The sequence below is a fragment of the Lagenorhynchus albirostris genome, chromosome 21, assembly GCF_949774975.1.
Source record: "Lagenorhynchus albirostris chromosome 21, mLagAlb1.1, whole genome shotgun sequence".
In the NCBI taxonomy this organism is placed as follows: Eukaryota; Metazoa; Chordata; class Mammalia; order Artiodactyla; family Delphinidae; genus Lagenorhynchus; species Lagenorhynchus albirostris.
Window position 1 is genome coordinate 29,573,405 of NC_083115.1, and position 23,387 is coordinate 29,596,791.

Below are 23,387 nucleotides of genomic sequence, written 5' to 3' on the forward strand. Positions count from 1 at the left end.
TTTCTGAATAAATTTTCCTCCTGAAAAAGACTGAGAATGATTATTAAGGTTTTTAAGAGAGAGGGCAAACCTTAAAATAAACCAATTATAAAGAATAGGAAAGTAGAGAAATTAGAGTGAAAAAGTGGGAATAACCCAAGGGAGAGGATACTGTTTTAAGTTGTTTGTAAATGGAGAACCAGTCATCTGGGTTCAGGGCCATCCAGGGAAACACGATGGATACATTTAGACCTTTTCAGAAGAGGCCATCCTTTTACACTGTGTTTCCGTTTACTGACTCAGAAACATCAAATATACTCTGTGGTTACAACAATCATAGAAATTAAATACGTTTTCCTACAAAATAAGTGTGTTCAACAGTGCTTTACTCCAGTATTTATTTCACTATATTTCTTTAATCTCATATCAAATACAGGCGGTCCTTGACCTAACAGTTTTTTGACTTTACCATCGTGGGCCAGGCTGAGCTCTGATGTTCTGTGGGGAAGGTGTATTAAATGCATTTTCAACATACGGTATTTTCAACTTAAGGTGGGTTGATCAGGAGGTAACCTCATACTAAGTATAGGAAGATCTGTAGTCTTTTTTTCTTTTGTCTTTGTCTTTGTGGAATGTTATCCTTGCACCTTTACAGACATATATAAGATTTGGATTAGAGGACCTTCAAGGTATAATTTTCAATCTGCACCATCCTACTCTCACTGCCTGTGATACAGTGATTTGAAAACCAGTGGTAAACAAAGCTAGGGCAATTGAGTCATATTCTCCCATTATCTTCCATTATAAAATCAAATACTAATTAGAAGAGGAAAAAAAAGTGCTTTATTCCAGGGATAAACATCCCACTTTAATATATTAACAAATATGATATATTTAAATTAGAATACATCTTTGATAAGACAATTGTACTCAAGCTAAGATACAAGGTACCAGCATACTAAAATTTTCAAGTGTCAATTTTTATTTTAATATTTGATATTTACTTCTCTTATTGGCACAAGATCAATTAAGAGGGATGCCTGCATTACTCTTATACTCCAAGATGACCTCTAGCTCAGGAAAATTCTAGTAGAAAACTGTTTTATAAAAGCAGTTTTAATACATAATTATACTTAATAGGGTTACTCTATAATAAAACAACAGTTAAATGCATATTCTTCTGAGGATACTACAAATTTATTAAACTGAGATATTTTGTAAAACAGACTAAGTTAAAAGTCTCTACCCACATAGAAGACATTTTTTAAACAAACATGCTACAGCCTTATTTCTACTTTCGAAAATCTAAAATGATTTTTAAAAAATGCAAATCTTAGTAACTTTGGGGTTACATACAATAATAGTTTATTTCCCATGGGTCTCTGAAAGTCAAACAAGAACTAAGTTACTAGGCCCCTGGGTCGTCAAAATATTTTATCAAAATTTGATAAATTTATAATATAAAACTCATCAAAATATTTTCTTCTAGTTTACACAGTGTTATAAGTATCTTGATTATCTTATTTCTAAATCCATAATAAACTCAAATATAGTCTAAATTACAAAGAAGGCACAAAGGCTTTTTAAAAATTTTTATTTAATTTTTTAAGTTATGTTTTACATCGCACTCAAGTACAGTGAAGCAGAAGAGAATAAACGCCTGCAGGGGACACCGCTACACTAATACCTTCTGGCGTACCGCATTCCCTTGCAGTACAGTCTATGCAGAACCCTTGCTTTGTGTAAGAAGGGTTAGGAACACCACAATGAAGGTCCACAGATAGCGTACATTTTCTGAGTTTTCTACATTTGCTAAGTGGTACCCCCTTGTCCCTTTCTTTGAAAACCCCACAAGTTAAGGCATTTTTCTTCTTCCATTTTCTATAGCCTTGGACTGCCCTGACCCCTGAAGTGTGACCCAGGGCCTCTTTATCAACTAGATATGAAGTTCATCTTCCTGGGTCCAGGTATCACCAGCTGTCAGCAGTCTCTGAACTGGGGGAAGGCTGGAGTGGTACGTGTAAAGGCACAGAAGGGAAACCTGGAGAGGCCACCCTTGAGAAGGAGAGGGTCTTCAGATGGTTTGAGCAGGTGTGTAATGTTCCAGAGTTCTCAGGGTGAGAGGGCAGTAGTGACCATTTTAGTCCTACCAGTTTCTGAAATAGGTCCATTTAAAGCGGTGAAGTGACCAGTGGGATCTTTGCAGGGAAGGGGCAATTTATCCTTTCTTTATGGAATTAATCATTACAAGGACAAGTGTACATCTAACAGGGTGGGTTTCCTGAATGAGAGTCAACTTTATTTCAAAAAGGTTATGACTTACTCTTTTCTAAACCATACTCATATTTCGTATTAATATAAAAAATACAGAGATAGTCAATTACAGAGGCCAAAAATTAAAAGCTAACACATTATTTGAAAAATATAGACCTTTAAAAATATAATATACAAATACTTTTAGTAAGGGTTCACATTTTTCTGTTTCATTCTAAAAATGAAATGGTGAATTTCTCATTTTTTTCTAAATCAACAAAGGGATATATGGGAATAGCTAGTAATATATAGATATTTTAAACATATTATAGTTCAGAAACTAAAAATGCATAAAACAATAGTATGTACTAGTACACTTTAACTAAAATTGCTATTTCACTTCTTCTCCAGGGTGTTCTCATATCTCTTTCCCCTATCTTTAGCATATTTTAATATGAAATATACACTATGCAGATGAAATAGAAATTTTTGATTTTCAAACATTTAGAATTATTTTACTGCCTTATCGATACTGTAAGAAATTCTGCAATAATGTTGGCAGCTGGAGCTGTGGGATAAGGTGTAATCTTGGTCTTCCAATGTAGTTTCTGATACAGAGTCTGCAAAGTTGGCACAGAGAGCTTGGGGTAGCTGCAAAAGACATGAAAGTATTTGTTCATTAAAATCAAAATGGAGTTTTCTATGCTGTAACATACATGAAATCAAACCACAAAAAACTACAGTGCTTTGCAGTAAACTAGGGGAGTATGACCATTATCCCAGGAGAATTTATATAAGCACTTGTAATGCTTTTATTTATAACACTTTATTATAATTGAGGTATAGTCTATGCCCATGCATGTTCTTTAAAACATTATAATCTTCAGGCTTATGAAATTATTGTTGCATGTAAACCTCCAAAAGACTTCTGCTTTTAGAAGGAGATATAAATCAAAAGCCCCAAGAAGTGTTATGCACTAAAAGGGGAATTTTTTAAATTATTTTTTTCTCAGATTAGGTTTACTATTTAAGACATAGCAAGTTTTACTACAGTGTCTGGACCAGGCTTTAGAATTTCTGTTTTAGAACAAAAAGACTTCATGATTATGTTTCTATAACACGTTATAGATAATGCATGCCCTTATAAAATGGGGCATGTTTCCAAATATTTATTAAAATATTAAACAGAATTACATATTGTTTATTGTCAAAAGAAACACTATGTTTAACTTAACCAAATGAACATAGAATCTAGGTAAGATGAGCACAAAGGAAATCAAGATGATCCCTCTTTACAGGTGGAGCCCAAGGTCAAAAATTACCTTCTTTCAAAAAATATTCCAAATGTTATGCCATTGTTATTTTATTTTTATTTTTTTGCGGTACGCGGGCCTCTCACTGCTGTGGCCCCTCCCGTTGTGGAGCACAGGCTCCGGACGCGCAGGCCCAGCGGCCATGGCTCACGGGCGCAGCCGCTCCGCGGCATGTGGGATCCTCCCGGACCGGGGCACGAACCGGTGTCCCCTGCATCGGCAGGCGGACTCTCAACCACTGCGCCACCAGGGAAGCCCCCATTGTTATTTTACATGCCAACAAAAAGTCTTTAAATTTCATCTACTTCAGGCAAACAAAACTTTTTTAATGCCCACATGGATTCTTCTTACCTTCATGCTGAAGCAGTAATCTTTCCACCAAACTGCTAGAGGTCGCTACGTCGACAGGTCTCAGAAGCTCTGTGTTTCTGGCATTGACGTCCGCTCCAAATTCTAGCAGTAAGTTTATAATTTCTATACAGGACTGTTGAGCAGCAGCGTGTAATGGGGTATCCCAATATTTGCCTTTTTGTACGTCAGCGCCTACATGGAAATGAGGAATGATGGTAGATACAAACAGAGTTAGTTAGATGAGTCACTTAACCTCACCAAGGCGAGGCAGGTGTGTCAGCCACAAAGAGGGCCTCAACCCTTTCTGCAAGGAGTTCTTTCTTTACGTATAATATACATGAACATGCATATTTCATCTTAAAATGTGATACAGCTGGTTGCAGAATGCACACTTCTGTTAGATTCTCTAACATTTTTCTCTGTGCTTGAAAGATCTCATAATAAAAAAAATTTTTTTTTAAATCTTAAACAGTTCCCAAAGGAGTCATATTAATTAGTATTACAAAGAGCGCACAGTTAGGCTGACTCATATCCCTTTTCATCATCATGGATAGTTTTTAGGATTATTCAAGAGCTTATTGCTCTTATTCTTTTCATTTATTTTAAGGCAATAGAGCACTTTGGTTTCTTGGAAAACTCATGAATCTAGATAGGTGAGCTCTTTGGGTAAAATGTATATAGATTTTCCCCTTACTTCTCACTCATGTAGTTTAATTCAATAAATATATAAGGGCACTGAGCCTCTTAAACGGAAAGGCACACTATATTTCTGCATGCAAAGCAAGTTTTTAAATGCTTATATTAAAATACTCTTACATGTTAAATTATCTATTACATAGTTGTTTTATCTTAGTGCAAGCCCCTGGTACACGGGGGTCATCATGTGCAATGAATACATACTGTTTAATACTGTAAACAATAATAATCCCATTTTCCAGGACATAAATAGTTACAACACCAAGACATGTCTATTAATAAAAATCCATCAAGTCCTTCTCATTTCTGTTGTCCGATACCATCGGTATCTTATACTTACATCTTATACTTATATCTTATACTTATACTTATATCTTATACTGCTTATGAGAAGCAGTATATTTTAATAGTCCCTTTACGGCCCTCTTGCTACTGTCAAGTTTCAATAAATGTAATTGTTTTCAATATTTTCAAATCAAATGTAAAACAGTTAGTGGAAAAATGATATTCCATAACAAAATCTCCATAGAGAAAGCATAAACTCTGTTGGTTATATCAGTTTTATGGGAGAACAGAGCCTGAGAATAACAATCGATCCACAGTTACTAACAATACTTTTCCAGTTTTTTTTAACCCAATATAAAATATTTGGAAAAGAATATTGCTAGCAAAGTAAAAGAAGGTGATAAAGAATAAACTCTTCTGTTATACAAATTTATGGGAGAATATAACCAGAAAATAACCATCTGTCAGCCGTTATTAGCAGAACTCACGTTTAAGACTCTTACTAGATGTACAGGGATGCAGACACTGCTTGAAGAAGTTTACAATTTTGCCAAGATGATGTGAGTAATGCAGAAAGGGATTACTAAAAATATATGTCCGTATATATCAGAGGCCAAATGAGTGTCATAGACAATAAAAACCATAGAAATCCGCTTACTAATTTTATATATATTTGAAGCACCTGCCACGTGAGAGGCATTGTGCTACGGAAAAGAGATGATGGGAAAAAAAAGACAATTTATATCCTAAAAGGGCTCCCAGTTCTATCGTGGGAGAGATCACTATGGTCTCAAAAGATTCGGTGTAGTTTCTCAGGGGCTAAAGCTGAACCTTGAGGAATTGGTTTGTTTCAAGTAAGTGAAGAGGGATTAAGTCTTTTCAGGTAGATTACAAAGTCTGGGAAAGTCTTGGAAGAAAAGGTATCTAATCAGTTATAATCCCTAACATTTCTTTTGATGGGTTTGTTCACAGAGATAAACATACTTGGCACTATTATATTCACCCTTGAGGATTTTAATTTTATGACCTTTTATATGGCTTTTGGAGTTTTGAGGTGAAGTGGAGTTACCATAAATGAGGTTCTTTTCATGGGTTTTATAGTTATATGTGAGAATGCTTAGAATAAGAACATTTTTAGCCATGCGATGTAATTTTTAAAGATGCTTATTTACAGAAATCAATAGGGAGCTGAATAATTGCTTGTGTGTACGAACAGAATGGAAGATGTTGTACAGAAAATTACCAGCGTAAAGAAGCTTCCGGATGCAGTGGAACTGCTGAGACATAGAAGCTACATACAGAGGGGTTCCCAGATGAGGAATGTCTTGATCAACATCTATGCCCCAGGATATGAGGATTTCCAGACATTCATGGTGACCTGCCAACACAAAGTACAGGTGAGTTTATGTTTCCTGAATACCTGTTCCCCCCGCAAAACGTACACCTCCACCTAGGTTTCTCCCTGCAGTTATTCACTATAAACAGGGCACCGCATGTTGCTGAAAGAGCTTTCTCCCCTTGTCACTTAAGCTGGGGTCACGGGTACCTTTGCTGGCGGCCTCGTGTGTAGGGGAAGGAAGACAGGACTCTTGCTGGGGTTTGGCACCATATTCCAGAAGCAGTTCTGTGCAGCTGGGGCTGCCTTGTGAGCACGCATTGAATAACGGGGTCACACCGTCTATGGTGATCGCATTTACCTAAACCAAACCAGAGCTCTGAGAATGAGAGTCACAGAATCATACAGCACTCGCTGTCAGGCATTTAAAAACAGGTACGTGACCTGGGAACAGATCATCGAGAACATGTGGCCAGTGAAGATGACAAAGGCTATTTAGCTCACACATATCCATAAGCAAAGCTTAAACACTACGAGGGTAAATGGAAATATGACGTGGTAGGTAATCCACAGGAGTGGGCGTGCAACTAGGGGACTCATGAAAAAGAAAACACCCGAGGATCAAATACACAAAAATGGATTCAGGGCTTCCCTGGTGGCGCAGTGGTTGAGAGTCCGCCTGCCGATGCAGGGAACACGGGTTCGTGCCCCGGTCCGGGAAGATCCCCCAGGCCGCGGAGCGGCTGGGCCCGTGAGCCATGGCCGCTGAGCCTGCGCGTCCGGAGCCTGTGCTCCGCAACGGGAGAGGCCACAACAGGGAGAGGCCCGCGTACCGCAAAAAAAAAAAAAAAAAAAAAAAAGGATTCAATGATTAGGTACTCTGTAATTAGGAAAAAAAGGTACAAATGTAATAGTGATGACAGTTGTGGTGAAGCCATTTTGCTCATGGCAGTTGACATTGGAAATTCCATTTCTGAGAATTTATCTTAAAACGATCATTGAAAAGATGAGCAAACATGACAGGCATAACGATGTTCAGCTACAGCTATTTAGAATCTCGAAAGCAGCCAATAGCCTGAAGAATACTCCGTATCACGCAGCACGCTACCCATTCCTCTGCAATGACTGGAAAGCCCGCTTAGAGTGCAAGGGGGCGATTTGAGAGCTTTATTTTTGTTCTCCTATGTTTTGAAAACTACGAAGAAGGAAAGAGAAGCAAATTGAGCACTTTGCTTGATTCTCTCAGCCAGCCGGGTGACGTGGAAACGGCTAGCGCTTCTCAGAGGCACTTACATTAGCTCCAGCTTGCAGAAGGGTCCTGGCACAGGCCACGTGATCTCCAAGGCAGGCCTCGTGTAGCGGGGTGACGTGGTCTATGGTTACTGCATTGACATTATAGCCCTAAATGTGACACCAATAATTTTGAATGTGAGCGAAACGTCAGAGAAAATCCTCTCTCTAATGGTCATTTAGGGCGATGTCAAAGATCAGAGAATTTCAGGCACGTCGGGTTTTAGCTAGGAGGAACGGCCAGTTCAAAGGCCCACAGCCAGTCGGCTGTCAGATCCCCTGAGTCAAACTGTTGTGACCATCCTATCTGCACCCCACGCTGCCTTACGTAGTGCGCCCAAAGGATTCTGAATGTTTTCTCTAAGTTCTGCTTCCTTAACGTTTTTTTTTTTTTTTGTCTTTATGAACTGTTTTGGCTGCTGTTGCTATTTTGTCTTTTGTTTTGTAGAACTGAAGACTGTTTCTAGGCTGGATCGCCTGTTTTTTTTTTTTTTTTTTGGATCGCCTGTTTTGATGGGGGATATAAAATTTCAGGTCAGCCTAGACTGGGGTAAAAAGAAATTGTCTTAAGTTGCTCCATGAATTTTTGTCACTAAATAGGTACGACTACGTAGGGGAGAAAAACCTTTTTTCTACTCTTCTAGGTTCTTTTGGCTGGTCTAATAATCAAACTGACATAAGACCAATGAACAGAAGAAAAACAAGTTTAATTTCATACGTATGGAGGCCCCATTAGGTATAGGACCTAGAAGTTGTCTGATGTAGGCTGTTTACGTAATTTTATAAACAAAGCATCAATTGTTTGTGAAGATTTGACGAGACAAAAGGATTTGGGCTTTTGGAGTAGCAACTTAAAAGTAAGTAAAGTTTGTTTATACAGCTTCCTCCACCCCAAGTTCGCCTTCTCTGGTGACAAGGATGCCCAGCATGGGGAAGGTACCTCCCCTGGGAGCTTTGTTTCCCGATTTCAGGGGGACAAAGGAGAGGCAGAGTGTCCTTCTTTATACTGGCTGTTTCTCATATAGCTTTAATTCAAAATAATCAATATGCTATCTGGGTGTATTTTGGGGCAGACTGCTCTGAACCCCATCAACGAAATTGTATGTCAGTGGTTAAGAGGTCTGAATACGGAGTCAGCTAGATGTGGGTTTGAAGCTCCATAATGCAGTAATTATTTTAATTTGGACAACTACTCTAACGGCTAAATTTTAGGGTTACCATGAGGATTAAATGAGATGATATAGGCAAAGCAATAATGATTACAATGCCCAGCATATAGGAAATGTTTGATTTTATTTTATTATTCAATGAAAACTAAGTATATAGGAAATGTTTGATTTTATTTTATTATTCAATGAAAACTAAGTACAACTTAAAATATTTTTATTCCAATTAAACTAACGATATCAGACTAAAATAATCAAATATTGCTAGGATATGAGATTCCTAGCCTTCTTGCTATTTTTGGTAATTCATTGTCTATTGACAATCGTTCTAAGCAATATAATAGGAAGATTTTCATGGCCAAACCCCCGTAACATCTTATAGATTACCATGCTCTGTGATAATACCAGAATGGACACGAAGAATCTTAAAATGAAGGCAAGAAAATAAATATCACCCCAAATCTCTGTCACTAGCAAGTGGCACTTTTTAAGATCCCTTAAATTATCCTTTGGGGGGTTTTGAATCGGCTAGCCCGCAGCCAGACTTGGAGAGCTAGTTCCCCGCTGCTGCCCACTAAGGTGACCCGTGACAGAAGCTTCTGTGAAGGTCAAGATTCCGCCTCACAAAGCCTGGCTGGGGGCATCCTCTGACTCCTCTCGGCTGGCCTATCCATGGACATGAGCTACGTGTTGAGAAATATCCTAAGATTCCTCTCCTCTCCAAGAACTGCACGACCCTTTCAGGGAGGTTACCCTTTAGAAGTGAGTGACGTTTTTGCAGTTTTTATTGTATTTTTCATCAAGTGATGAGCAAACAACATAGTCACAGGGTTATCCCAGAACTGGAAGGCCACAGGGGGTACCTGCATCCTCACTGTACAGGTGAGAAAAAGAAGGCTCAGACAGGTTGTGATTCACCTCAGGTGCCAGCCTGGAATCCAGGTGCTCCAAGCCCCCGGCAACGCTGCTTAAAGTGGGTGACAGCCCTTCCTTCCCTTGGAGTCATCCGAGAAAATTCCTGTCTGCCTGATACTGGGAAGCACCAGGGCAAGGACTTCCAGATCTGGGTGTGCATTTAAACCACGCTGGCCAAGGCACAGTCCCTTCTACTTCAATAAGGAATCTGTGGTTTTCAGTTTTTCCTCAGGTGAGTCTGATGCACAGACAGGTGTAAAAATGATGGTTTTGTAGCTTTCATAGGCAAATCCCTGTAACATACTACAGATCACCATAATGTAAAAAAGACTGCTTAGGCATCCGGTCTGATCACCTCCTCTTGCATGTTTTATGACTGAACTAAGGCTGCAATTAGCTGTACACGTTGTACTGAGTTAAGCATATTACAAATGTGTAATGAATGATACATACCTCCAATTACTTCCTGCTTAAATGTGACTATCAATGAACAAATATACGGTATGAGAAATCTGAAACAGTAAGACCTAAGACTACACCAAAATATTGAAAAAGAAGTTTTGGAGATAAGTGAGAAACTGTGAACTTGGCTAATAATATGAGCTAAAAAGACTAGTAAAATTTATTAAGCAATTTTATTATTTTGAGTTGAGTACTATTGGCAACGAATGTTCATGCGCTCATGGGACGAGGGCATATTTTAAACTACACGTTATATTTTACCTGCGATAATAATGTTCTCAGAGCAAGAAGACGACCTTGACTTGCCGCTTCATGAAGTGGTGACCGATCTGCCCAGGAACCTGCCGGAAAGAAAGAAAACAAAAATCTGTGAGTCAGAGTAAACCCTGAGAGATACAGTTAATTCACGCGGAAGAGACATTATTGAGGCTCCATGTTCAGCGAAGTGACCAGGATGATTCACCACGTCCCAGAAATTCCATGCTGATCTAAGGGACCCCGATGGGCAGTTTCCAAACCCAGAGGGCTGTGATGCATGTTCTGGAATAGGCCTATTCCAGACCTACTGTACCTTTTGCATTACTCTCCAAAGAAGAGAAGGATTGAAGTCACTAGATCTGCCCAGAAGCCCCCGTTTCATGGTTTTTCAGGCAGACCCCAGAAAAACAACTTTTTGCACCATCAGCAGGAACGGCAGCGGGCACACCGACCTCTCCCCACCCCTGCCCACCCTGCTGTCCCCCTGCTCTCTGCACCCCGACGGTGGCCTGCCCTCGGTGTGAGGGGCTGCAAGTGTCTCAAGGAGCTGAGCTCCAAGTGCTGAAACTGCAATACGCCAGGCGGGTCCCAGAAAGGGGGTGTCACAAGCTGGGAGGGGCAGACTGTCGCTGGGGTTTTGGTTTGACTTTTTATTTTATATTGGAGTGTAGTTTCAGGAGTGCAGCAAAGTGACTCAGTTATACGTATACGTGTATCTCTTCTCTTTCGAATTCTTTTCCCATTTAGGCTGTTACGTAATAGTGAGCCGAGTTCCCTGTGCTATACAATGGGTCCTTGTTGGTTACCCATGTTAAATACAGCGGTGTGTACATGTCAGTCCCAAACTCCCCAAAGATCCCTCTCCGCCACCCTTCTCCCTGGTAACCATAAGTTCGTTCTCTGAGTCTGTTTTGTAAATAAGTTCATTTGTATCAGTTTTTTGAGATTCCGCATATAACTGATATCATACGATATTTCTCATCGGTGTCTGAAATGGTGCTGAGAGCACCAAGGGCTTGCTCGGGGCCACTGATTCTCCTTGTACCACCAGTGGACGGACGGAGGTACCAAAGCCTCCAACCGTGTGCCCTGGTGGATAAAGCCCTGACCTGTCATGTGCCCCGTGAGTGACCCCTCTTCTGACAGGCCTTTGGCCCCTCCCCATTAGGAAAGTCAGTGCCCTCCCATGTAGAAGCCCCCTTTTCCTTCTCTCCCAGGCCCCTCTCAGCACCCAGCCAGCACCTGCCCATCCATCACCTGCCCCTCCCATCCCTCCCCCGCTGTGGTCCACCCAGGTGACTTTATAAGATACTGGGTTGGTGCACAGTGATATTCTTGTAGGCAAGACCAGCATTGTCAGTTTTATTTAACGGACATGAGAGATCACCTTAGAGTGATTAAACACACGGACTATGCCAATCAGAAAAATACTCACTTACAGGGTATCATCGGCTGATAAAGTAAAGCAATGCTGACAAGACAGAACGTCTTCCCGATGTAATGTGACGGTTTGCGAATACCTGTCTCCTTGTCTACTACCCTTTTTGTGGGTCCATAGGATGCAATAAATATAAATAATTAAAAAAATAAACTGCTGATCAGTCCTAGTGCAATTTAAATAAAGTCACTTAGCTGTTGGTCAGAAACATAAATTTCATGAAAAGCATGTGTAAAGCTTGCTTATATAGGTCAGGAAACCACTTCATTATTCTTACACTTCGTACCTTTGAAAATGCCCAGACATATACCTATGCTTCTGTATGGTCTTACAGTAGAACTTTGCCACAAGTGAGGTCCAAACAGTTCCACTGGCTAAAATGTGGGACAGATATCACAAGGTTAATGAAATGACCCGGTGAACCCAGTATAGAGGGCAGAAGTCAACTGACAACCATCAGTCTTTTTATATCCAATGATATTATGGGGGATTATTGAAAATACGAATCTTTCTTTTCCTTACGGCTGATTTTCCAGTGACGGAAATCACAGCTGACGTTGAATAGTGTTTACTACGTGCGTGATACTGGTCTAAGCAGTGTGTATGAATCTCATTTCGTTCTCACAGCTCTTTGAGGTACATTAATTAATAATAATGTATTAATAAATAATTAATATTTCTGTTTTAAAGTTGAGGAAATGAGAGCTGTAGAAGAAAACATTTAAAACGAGTCACATAGTCTAACTGCAGAGCTGATGCTCCTATAGTTCCAACTGCACTGCCGTTGTTTCGCCTTCCAATCAAGCAGTATTTCCTGCTTGTCCAGAAGATTAATAAAGCCAACGTCCAGATCTTAGAATTCTCAACTGAACAAAGAGTTACTGTTACTAGTTTTTGTGTATTATTTCTTTCCAGTGGGCAACACTCCTGTACTTTATTAAAAGCAGAATTGAATTAATGCACCCCAGTAAATATTTGTTGATAGGACAAAATTTGGCAGCCAAATAATAATTTATAAGAAATTGAAACATTATGTTCTCACTAAATAAAATGCAAAAGTCACCATCATAAATAATATTCTTTTGGTGAACAACTGTGTTTCAAGTTCCACCTACGAAGATAATATTCAATGCTTTAAAAATCATACACATCTGTTTGTTTTATCATTAAACAACCTGATGGCAGTGTGAAACTCTAGAGGAGTTCAGAACATATATCAGTTTTCATTGCGACTATTTAAATAAGAAAATTATAACATTAACTTTCCAAACAGACTGCATGTGTGAAACCTCTATATTCAGTTTAGTCAGCAGAGCAGTAGTAAATTGATAAGGTCTTAAGTAATCAACGCTTAAATATATGTTTGAAGTTAAATATTCATTTATAATATTTATAATGATCACGTGCTCCCTCCTGTATAATGGGTTAATAAATGTCATTATCCTTAATTTACCTCTGAAAGCTGTTTGCTGAATTGTACGATGCCGATTTGCTATCACCGCCTATTCTTCCGCTGTCACTGGCTAATGTAGCAATTAGCCAGATGTTGGGACTGGGAAAAGCCTATAGAAATGGCCCTTTGGATTCATTTTGGACTTATTTCTTTCTAGTACATCATGAAGACATTTAAGGGGCAGCAAAACTAACAATATTTGCAGCTGAGGGTACTAGGTATTCCTGTTTTGCATACAATTTATCCACCGAAACGACTACGTTAGTCTTCTGAACCATTTCAGCATTGCTTGCAGATGTTCAAAAGAGAGAGAAAAGCAGGAAAAGGGCCATTTAGAAACCAGGCCACTCCAGGGCCAAAATAAAGAAATGCAAGTATTCGTTGAATTTACCATCCCGTCACAGCCCGGGCTCTCCCCCAAGACTGTCACATAGCTTTCTGTCCCCGCTGTCATCTTCTTGATCACCAAGACTTAAGTCCCTTAGAGTGGAAGAAGAAAAACTGAAGCCAGACTTTTGTAGGTGCATTTGCTGTTATCTCTCTTCATATGACCTCACTGCATGAACAAGGAGTTAAGTGTCACACAGTCTCCAGGAGAGGGCGGGTGGTGGTCAGTGAGAGAAGCACCGAGAACACACAGTGTCGGATGAGGGCTCCCTTGGCCCATCGGGCAGGGACCAGGCTTCCTAGAGCCACCGCCCTGCTACTTCCTGGGATGAACTCAGCTCTGCTCACCTGCCTTAAACAGGACCCCTGTTGCCTGTGGTGCCTTAAAGAAGGAGGTGGGCAGGAGAGAGGAGAAGAAAATGGAAACCAGAAGGAAGTGAGAAACCGGGTGCGGGTCGGAGCCCAAAAGTTCACGGAGGAAAAAGACCGAGGGGCCGGGAAGGCCTCGCTTTGCAGCCCAGCTTGGGGCGGTGGTCTTCGGGAAGTACCTAACCCCTCTGCGAGTCAGACTGCCCATAAAATAGGAAAAACACTACCTATGAGACAGGATTGAGGGCAGATTAGCAATGAGCATGCCAAGTGCGTGCCTGCCATGTAAATGCACAAATAATACCTAGCGTTCTTCGTTAAATATGAACTGATCGACAGGGGACATTTTAATATGAATTTTAAGGAACAATCCTTTTTTCTCCAAAAGTAGGGAAACTCAAGCCATAGATAACAGCATCTATTGACCAAAATGATTTTCAGTGCTATCAACTTAATTAAATAAACCATATAAAGCGATTGAATGATTTATAAATGTTTTTAAGCCAACAGTCAACACTGCTGCTGTATGTTTCTTTCCTAAGTAAGGTATAAGAAATAAAGTCGTATCAGCCCAGTAAAGGAGTAATTTATAGTACATGCTTGAGGTCAATGAAAAAAAAAAAAGTTTTTGTTTTGAATTCTGCTTGCTTAACTCCCAAGCACCCCCCTCTCATTTTCTTCCTTATAATTCCTCAGATGAATTTCTATAATTAATCTGGTAACATGTGAGAATCAAAGGATACATCATGCTCCAGTTTCCGCTCTGAACTAAATCTTCACCCCTCCCTGTTTCTCCCTTTCAATATCTGAAAGTTAGCAACTGAAAATTTCCATTCAAATGTGTTCAATATTAAATATCTTACCTTTCAACGTGGATATGCTTTATAGTAGAAAGATTTATAAGCTTTCTCAAGACCAAACAGAAGATAAACATCTTCATTTGCAGCAACTTTTTAACTTTACAATCTTGTTAGACTTTAAATTGGGTATCTAAGATTTTAAAAAAGTGTTCAGTTTAACTCCTTAGGATAAAGTTTAACTCCTTAGGATAAATCATCCAGTGTGAAAATTGTTTTACAAAATACCTGTAACTTTCACCAGCTAATCTAATGTCTACGGTTACGGTCTCACTGCAGCAACAGTGGAGGTGACCGCCTATATTTAGAAACAACACGGGCTCCCAGGCATCTGGTATATCATTTACAGGGAGAGAGCCTGCCCTGTTCTGTAAATATCACCTTACCAGAGCAAAACATTTACGTTCTTAGGTATTTACAGATTGCTAGGGGTCTGTACCATACCTAAATCACCATCTCCCCACGGTACTTCAAGCCAGCCACTGTTGAGGTAAATCCAACTCATGTCGTTTTCCAATCAGCATTAACAACAGCCAAAAAATCACTTGTCATGTGCTGGCTCTGTTCGGCCATTTTATGGAGCTCTAAGCTCCTTGTAACATGACCTTTCACCTCCAAAAAGAAAAACAGCTTTTGAAAAATCTGATTTCTTTTCAAAATTGCCTTTTCTTATTGCTCACTGCTCTTTGAGAAGCTGGCTGTTCCTAACTCATTTTGTTTTCTCCTCACAGTATGTGCTGTGCAATGAAATAAAAACATTACACTTAGATCTCTGCTCGGGGCTATGATGAAACCATTTCAGTTTTCAGAAAGTCTTTGCCTTCTCTCCATCCTGGCCCCGTCCGCAGAAGTGGAAGCAAGACTCATAGGAAAGCAGACTTAGCAGTGGTGCAGATCGCACTCTGGGTTTGGGTCACACCCAGTTTTCCTCAGTGGTCCCAAACGGGAAAGTCAGGACAGTTATCTCAAATAGGGGATTACAAGGAGAGGTGAAAAGCAATGACATCTTCATATATGAATCAGAGTGCAAAACGCTAATACACTTGACAGACTGTTGATCTTAAATCAACAGTCCTCCTCATGGTGGACCTGGATTTACCGTGAAGTTCAGAACCCATCACTTTCGCGGCCACTTTCTAGGACTCTGTATGCAGTTTTGCGTTATTTGTCTTAAAGAAGATCCGAAGATGTGGCTAAGCTTCAGGTTCAACAACATCTGACCCATCCCTAGCAGATTAACAGAGCCACATAAATCCTGGAGGACGTGGTTGATTAGTGGGGAAGTAACATGTTGCCAAAACCCGTCTCTTCAGAGATTGAGACCGTCCTTGTCTTTCCATTTTCAGAACATGTGCTTGTCTTTCATTTCCTAAGAACAGTGCAAGTCCGGATCTGAAACCACCAGAGCGAGCTGTGCCTTGGGAACCCCAGGTATATGTACTGACTTGCACGGATACACCACTTGCTCTGACTGATTTCCTGTTCACCATCTAGGAGCCCCTCCTGATCTTATAAGAAGACAGGGTACGGGCCCGGACAGGAAAAAAACCACAGATAAGTGAAAACATCGCTGTGGTTTATCTCAAGAAAAAAGACTAGATTTTCAACAAAGTGAAGATAGTGGTTTCCCCCATGAATATCCAAAATCAAGAGAGAAGGTTCAGAGTCCAGCACAGACACTAGTTATGGGAGCTTTGGTAGTTGTTTAAGCTTCTGAACCTCAGTTTTCTCAACCATAAAGGGAAGGATAATTCTATCTCCATCATAGGGTTGTAATGAACGTGAAAGTACTTAGCACGTTTGTACTAAACACGTTTCAAATATGACAAACCTAATTCTATATTAAACAGGTACCTCCGTATATCTGTCCCATGAGCTTTTCACTACATCTTCTCAACAGGAGATACAGCAGTTTACCTTGTTTAAGATAACAAAGCTTTAGCTCACCTTATTCCTCTTACATATACCTGTAGGAGATATAAGTGGGTAGGAAATGGTCAAAATTCAGAGACAATCATCACATGCACAGGGATAGCGCTCCCAACTAGAGCTCTTCCCTGGACTCCCCTACACATTTTAGTGACACATTACAGAACTGACTTGACCTTCACGTAGATATTTTGATGGCATCGCAAGACATTTCTAAAAGCAAATTCATCACCTTTCTCTCAAAACCAGCTATTCCTTTTTGCTTCTCGATTGCTTTCAACTGTGTTAGCTTTCCTCCTGTCACCCGGCACTAATAATATGGACTTCAACTTAAGTACAGCAGTTTTCAGGGGAACTTCATACGTACTGACTATTTCCTGTGCTTTTTTTGCAGGGAGGCAGTTATTATTAAACAAGGTACTTCTTCGTAGTACTTTTATTTTTCACGGATCCTCATTGCAAGCTCTTGCATCAATCTGCACTCACTCTTGGGGGGATCTCTTCTAGTCCCACTGATAAAAATACTATCGACATGGTGATCATCCCAAATTTATATCTCCAGACCAGCTCTCTCCTCTAAATTCAAGACGTGTATTTCCAGCTGGCTCTTCAACGTCTCCGCGTAGATATCTAAACAGACAATGCAACTTAACATGCCCCAGACTGAACTCTGGCTGTGGTCCTCCCAAATCTCCTATCAGTAAATGGCAACTCCATCATCCAGGTACTTCAAGACCAAAAGCCTTTGTGTGACCCTGAATTTGTCTCTATTTCTCACACCCCACAGGCAAACACCAATAAGTCCGTTGGCCTTGGCCATTCAAATATAACCCAGCTTCGACTATTATCTCATAACCTCCACTGCTACTACCCTAGTCCGAGCCACCATAACCCTCGCCTGACTTACTGCAAAAGCCTCCTGACTGGTCTGTGTGTTTCCACCCATGCGCTTCCGACAGTCTGTCCGAAACACGAGGATCTTTGTAAAGTCAGAAAGACTCCGATGGCTTCCCTTCTCACCCACAGTAAACTCCAGGGACCTTATGACCTACGAGGGTGTGTCCACACGTCCTCTGTGTCCGTGGTCCTAGTTCAGCCACCCTGAACAAACAGACCATCTGTGCTTCTGTCGACTCTGCCTGCAGGGCTTCTTTCTGAGATACACACATGGCGTATCGCTGACTTCTGCCCTCCGCTGGAAGCGCCTCATGGGACAGCCCTTCCTTGACTGTGAGAATGTCCTCTCCGGCCCCTCTCCAGCACTCTTTCTGTCTCACTTCCCTGCTGTGTCTTTCTTCATAGCGCTTATTACCAGATCTTAGAAATGCAGTTTGCTCACTGCCGTATGCCCAGTACCTGCCACGTTAATGACATCTATTGATGGGTGAATGTGCACAGTCATGTGAGTTGTAGAGGCTCTTCAGAGCTGGGGTGCTCTGACTCCTAAATTCGTTGGTTCTTAAACTGTGCCAGGCCTCTTGCTGTCCCCGTCAATGGGCCCTGAGAGTACTTCCTTAAGCAATAATCTTGTGCCTCACATTCATCCGCCATTTATTCATTCATTAAATGGTGATTCACCTACCAGGCAATTCTGACCCTTCTGGGTGCTGGAGATACACAGAGATGAATGAAGTATGGTCTGCGTCCTCCTGAATTCAGTTTGGACTCTACCCTTCCAGATGGTTTTCCTGACACCAGTCTCTATCTCACCAATCTTGCCTGAATGCTGCCACAGAATTAAACTTCCAAAAGCACCTAGAGTTCTGGCTAGCTAGCCCATAGAGTGCCTTTTGGGAAATTGAAAACGGCGCCCCGCTCCTGGGGCAGCGAAGCCCCCCTGCTCTGGGCACACATGCTCCATCTTCACAGCAGCACGTGGCTGCCCTGAAAACCCCTCTGGAATCTTGTCGTTCTCAGGCTCAAGAACGTTACTGCCCCCTGTCCCCCACGGAATATAGTCTAACATTCTGATCCTGGAAGTAAAGGTTACTTACAATATGGATTAGATCTTCCCCTTTGTTTTATGTTCTACCACTGACCTTCACATACCCTCATTTAAGCTAAACTGGACGGTTGTGCATGTTCCCCCAAACAATTTCTTTTCCTTCCCTTTTCTATCATCTTCCCCCCAACTCAATTCTCTTTTTCATATCACAGAGTGACTTGTTGAGGTGTATCTGTGCTTTGCTTCTTCTTTTTCCTGCCCTGCTTCCAGGGGCTGGTTAAGGAGAAGTGGCTTGAAGATAGCTTCTCTTAAGTGAAGAGTTAGGCTCCTGGTTGGGTGGGTGGGAGGGGGGAGGTACCTTAGGGTGAGAAGGAGAGAGAAAAGAAGAGGAAGAAGAATAAAGAGGGGGGAGGGGCTTGTGAGGAACGAGGAGAGAGAGGAATAGACAGAGGGAGAGGCGGAGGGCAAGAGACAGAGTGTACTGTGCTGGCCCTGAGTGAGGGCAGGAACCCAGGTCCACGCCCTGGCTGCGCCCAAGCGCTGATAAGACACAGGAACCAGATGGGCCCTAAGCTCCTGTGTCCCCACCTTCAGGACAGAGTTACACGCTTTAGTCTGGCGTGGGGGCAGCTGATTTGCTGGACCTTTTTCAAGGGATACAAGGGGCTTGAACAATGGGTTCATCGGGGGAAGCGCGTGGGCTGAAGGCCAGCTGTGCCTCCCTCACGGGGCTGGATTCAGCTCCAGCCTCTGCGCCAGGTCTAAGGGAGAGGATGGCAGGAGATGTGGCTGCAAAGACGGCATCCCAAGGAAGCTTGGGGGATGGAGTTTGAGGCCAGATTTAATCCGGAAGCTACAGAAGGCTGCCATTTTCGACCATGTCAGCTCCTGGAGTCAGATTCTTTCTCCCCAGACTAGAACGGGCTTCTCCCTAAACTCTATCCCGCCCATCTTGCAAAACCCAGCTCAAAAGCTTCCTCCTCCCCAAATCCCGCGGATAGCCCCAACAAGAGTGCCCCATTCTCCTCCTGTAATCCTCTGCTCCTTCCAACACGGCTAGTACAGAGTCTGCAGACTCGGAGTTTCTTAAATCAGGGTCTCACTTACCGCTGTTCTACTTCGGGCTTTTTCTGCTTTCTCAGACATAATCACACTGATCCTCACAAGAACCCTGTCTGAGAGGCCATGGGGAGCTGTGTAGTGGGGTTAAAGAACGGGCTGTGCAGGAAGGAATGTCTAGACTGGACCTCTGACTACCACATATTTGCTAATGCAACTCGGTAAATTTCTTTAAATTTCAGTTTGCTCATCTATAAAATGGGGGCGATAATATCTACATTTTCTAGTTGTTGTAAGGGTTAATGGGCCCCATGTGAGAAGTGTTTGACACAAAGCATGCCCTTAATAAAACTTGCTAAAACTTAATAAAATTATTATTTTCATTGTATGGAGATTCAAAGTGCTATGGACTGAATGTGTCACCCCAAAGTTACCATGTTGAAACCCTAGTGCCCAATGTGATGGTGTTATGAGATGGAGACTTTGGGAGGTGCTTAAGCCATGAGGGTGGAGCCCGCACGTATGGGATCAGTGCCTTACAGAAGGGGCTCCAGAGAGATCCTCAGCCCCCTCACCATGTGGGGACACAGTGAGAAGGTGCTAGCAATGGGCCAGGAAGAGGGTCTTCATGAGAACATGACCATGCAGGCACTCGGTCTGGGACTTCCAGGCTCCAGGACTGACAGAAATAAATTTCTGTTGTTGATAAACTACCCTATCTGTGGTATTTTGTTATGACAGCCTGAATGGATTAAAACAGGACTGAATTGTGTGCCCCAAATTTCTAAGTTGAAGCCTTCACATTCAATGTGTGTTTGGAGACAGGGCTGTAGGAGGTAATTGGGTTAACTCAGGTCATGAGGATGGGGCCCTAATCCGATAGGGTTGGTGGCCTTATAAAAAAAGAAAGATCTCTCTGTCTCTGTCTCTCTTCCATGATCAGGCACAGTGAGGAGGTGGCTTTCTAAAGCCAGGAAAAGAGCGCTCACCGAAGTCTGACCATGCTGGCATCTTGAGCTTGGACTTTCCAGCCCCTAGACTGTGAGAAAATAAATTTCTGTTCTTTAAGCCACCCAGTCTATGGTATTTTGTTATGGCAGCCTGGGCAGACTAAGACAGAGATTAAATGATTTGCCTCAAGTTATAATCAGTAACTGACAAAGCAGGAAACACATTTGGTTCTTTGGAATGTTCAATGAAATTTTATGATACAACAGTTTCTCTTCAACCCCAGAACTCATAGTGTACTGTGTGGGCCGTTAATCCCTAATGAGCCCATAAGAAATATTATAACTAATGAACTAATTCAACAAGCGAAGAGTTACCTCCTGAGAGTGAAAAGAACTGTGGAATTCTGTTTTCTACATTTTCATATAATAATAATAATAATGTATATCTGAAGTAGTAGCAACAATATAGCAATACAGCAACAATGGCTGTATTCTTATCTAATTATAAAAGTGGTACGTTAAATAGGACAATAAATACATTGTAAAACACACAAAAAATCATAATGCCATTTTCCAAATATAACCATTACAAACATTTGTTGTACATCCTTCCCAACTTTTTTTCTAAATTTACAATTTTTAATCAAGATGCAACCATACTACTCATATTGCTTTTAACCTTTTGTTTTCATTTATAGATATCACATGGTCATTGTTCCACTGCACAAAATATAATTTTATCATATTTTAAATGATATAAATTAGTCATTTAAAATATTGTAGAATTGTATGCCATTGTATAGGTACACTATTATTTACTTAGTTAATCCCCTACTAAATGATGTTTAGGTGGCTTTTAGTTTGGAGGAATCAACATTATTTCTTATCTTTGTGAATGTGTCTAATTATCTTCTTAGGGTAAATTCTTAAAATTTCTATACATGTCATCAAATTACCCCCAGCAAGACTGGACGTATTTACATTCTCATTAACAGGCTGGAAAAATTTGAATTAAATCTAATGAATGTTTGCCAAGACATTTTCCTTTTTTTTAAATTGAAGCATGGACCATTTCTTGTTTTGTTCTATTTTCAATATATTTAAGCTGTGTCTAAGAGGACTGTCTAAAACTACATCTCCTTTACAGAAAATTAGATTTTTAACATAATTTTAAAGCTTATTTTCAACTTCTCCTGGAGTCTATCTTCAGTGAAGGCGTGTGAGGCTCATCCAGGTGAATGAGTTTACTTAGTTTTAAATTTTTTACCACCGTATCCAACTCTGTTGCTCATAACTCTGGTCAAGCACATATTTAGATAACTGACTCTTCACGTAGGAAGTGGCAGAATAGTCTTCCTACGATAATTGCCTGCACTCCTCCTGGATCTTTAAAGAGTCTGAGAATGATGAGACTATTATTACTGCTTCCCTGCAGCCGGCACAGTGCCCAGAACATAGTAAGTACTCAATAAACACTTGTTGAATCATTAACTTGTCTTTGTAGTCACCCGCTTTTTATCTATGCTAATTTGTTCTTAATCTTTACTGACAATCTTAATGTTAAAGAGAAATTAAAAGGAAATGTACTTTGGGGTCAGGGGTGAGGGGGAAGAATCAAGTTGCTTTCTCGGTCTTTTAAAGGAATGACAGTGTTTTATCCTACTTAAAAATTTGTTTTGCATGTTTTCTAAATTTATAACAATTTCTAAATAATATTCCTCAGGCCCCAACCATTATATAGTAAATACAGCTCTTACACTGTGGGGAATAGGGGGTCACTTTTATGTCTAAACCTGTATTTCCAACCTTTAAGTCTATCATCGACCATATTGGTGTTCTACAAAAGTTGACACTTATTCTTTCAAAAAAGAATCTCCTTACACAGCTGCTTTTTGGTACTGTGCTTATTCTCCTCGATAGCTTTCCTATGTTTCCAGTATTAAAATTAAAAGCTTCACGCCAGGGTGCTTTAGGGAAGTGGTTCTATTCATTCTTTTTGCCTACATCACCCTCCTACTTTATAGTTCAATTTAAATGATTCGAAATTTCCAGATTTAGTTGCTTGGCAACAGTCTTTTCCTGCTTAATAGCAGCTTTCCTTGCTCCCACATCAACTTAGAAACACCTGCTGAACCAGAAAGGCAAACAACCCAGAGTGTTTACTGCACAGTCATAAGGAAGAGTCCACGGGTGCATTTTCCACACGCTAAAAGGTGAAGATACAGTGCAGCCCTTTGCCATGCCATACGTTTACATGTCAGAGTCCGCATTCTGGAAAGCACCCACAGCTTCAAGTTAGTATTTGCAAAAACAGGTCAATATCGTTTATTTCAGGACACCAACAGACTTGCAATGGCTGCTCTACTAACCTTGACTGGTCAGAATACTCCAGCTAGCTTTTCGCTCAGAAGAGCATCCTTCTACACTCGCTAGCCTTCTTTTCGGGAGGGTCTGCTTAATGCAGTTCCCTTCAACAGCACTGTCTGTGGGCATAGTGGGGACGACGTTTCTGCCCAGACAACCAGATGTCACAGTGCAAGGGCTCCAGCCAGAACAAAAAGGTCAGCGGCTGGATTTCTAACTACTTTTTCCCTTCCCTTTGGGCTTTCACAGAGATTCCTGCGTGCTGACTGGCGGATGGCCTCCACATTGAACTCTATTCAGAAACACGGGGAGCAGGGCCGGTAGGGGTGGGA

The 23,387-nt window shown here is 41.0% G+C and overlaps 1 protein-coding gene across 2 annotated transcripts in view; it reads right to left on the reverse strand.

Annotated features, from left to right (window-relative positions):
- Positions 1 to 1,556: 1,556 nt before the first annotated feature.
- ASB5 (ankyrin repeat and SOCS box containing 5) overlaps positions 1,557 to 23,387 on the reverse strand; it is a 50,910-nt gene continuing 29,079 nt past the window's right edge. The window contains exons 1-7 of one of the 2 annotated variants that reach the window (XM_060136218.1): positions 15,253 to 15,328; positions 10,308 to 10,387; positions 7,507 to 7,614; positions 6,424 to 6,574; positions 6,121 to 6,255; positions 3,897 to 4,088; positions 1,557 to 2,883 (exon numbers count right to left, since the gene is read on the reverse strand). In XM_060136218.1, the coding sequence (XP_059992201.1) occupies positions 2,756 to 2,883; positions 3,897 to 4,088; positions 6,121 to 6,255; positions 6,424 to 6,574; positions 7,507 to 7,614; positions 10,308 to 10,387; positions 15,253 to 15,313 (855 nt within the window). In that variant the 5' untranslated portion in view covers positions 15,314 to 15,328 and the 3' untranslated portion in view covers positions 1,557 to 2,755. Of the gene's footprint in view, positions 2,884 to 3,896; positions 4,089 to 6,120; positions 6,256 to 6,423; positions 6,575 to 7,506; positions 7,615 to 10,307; positions 10,388 to 15,252; positions 15,329 to 23,387 lie in introns of those variants that run through there. The other variant, XM_060136216.1, reaches the window with a different exon arrangement.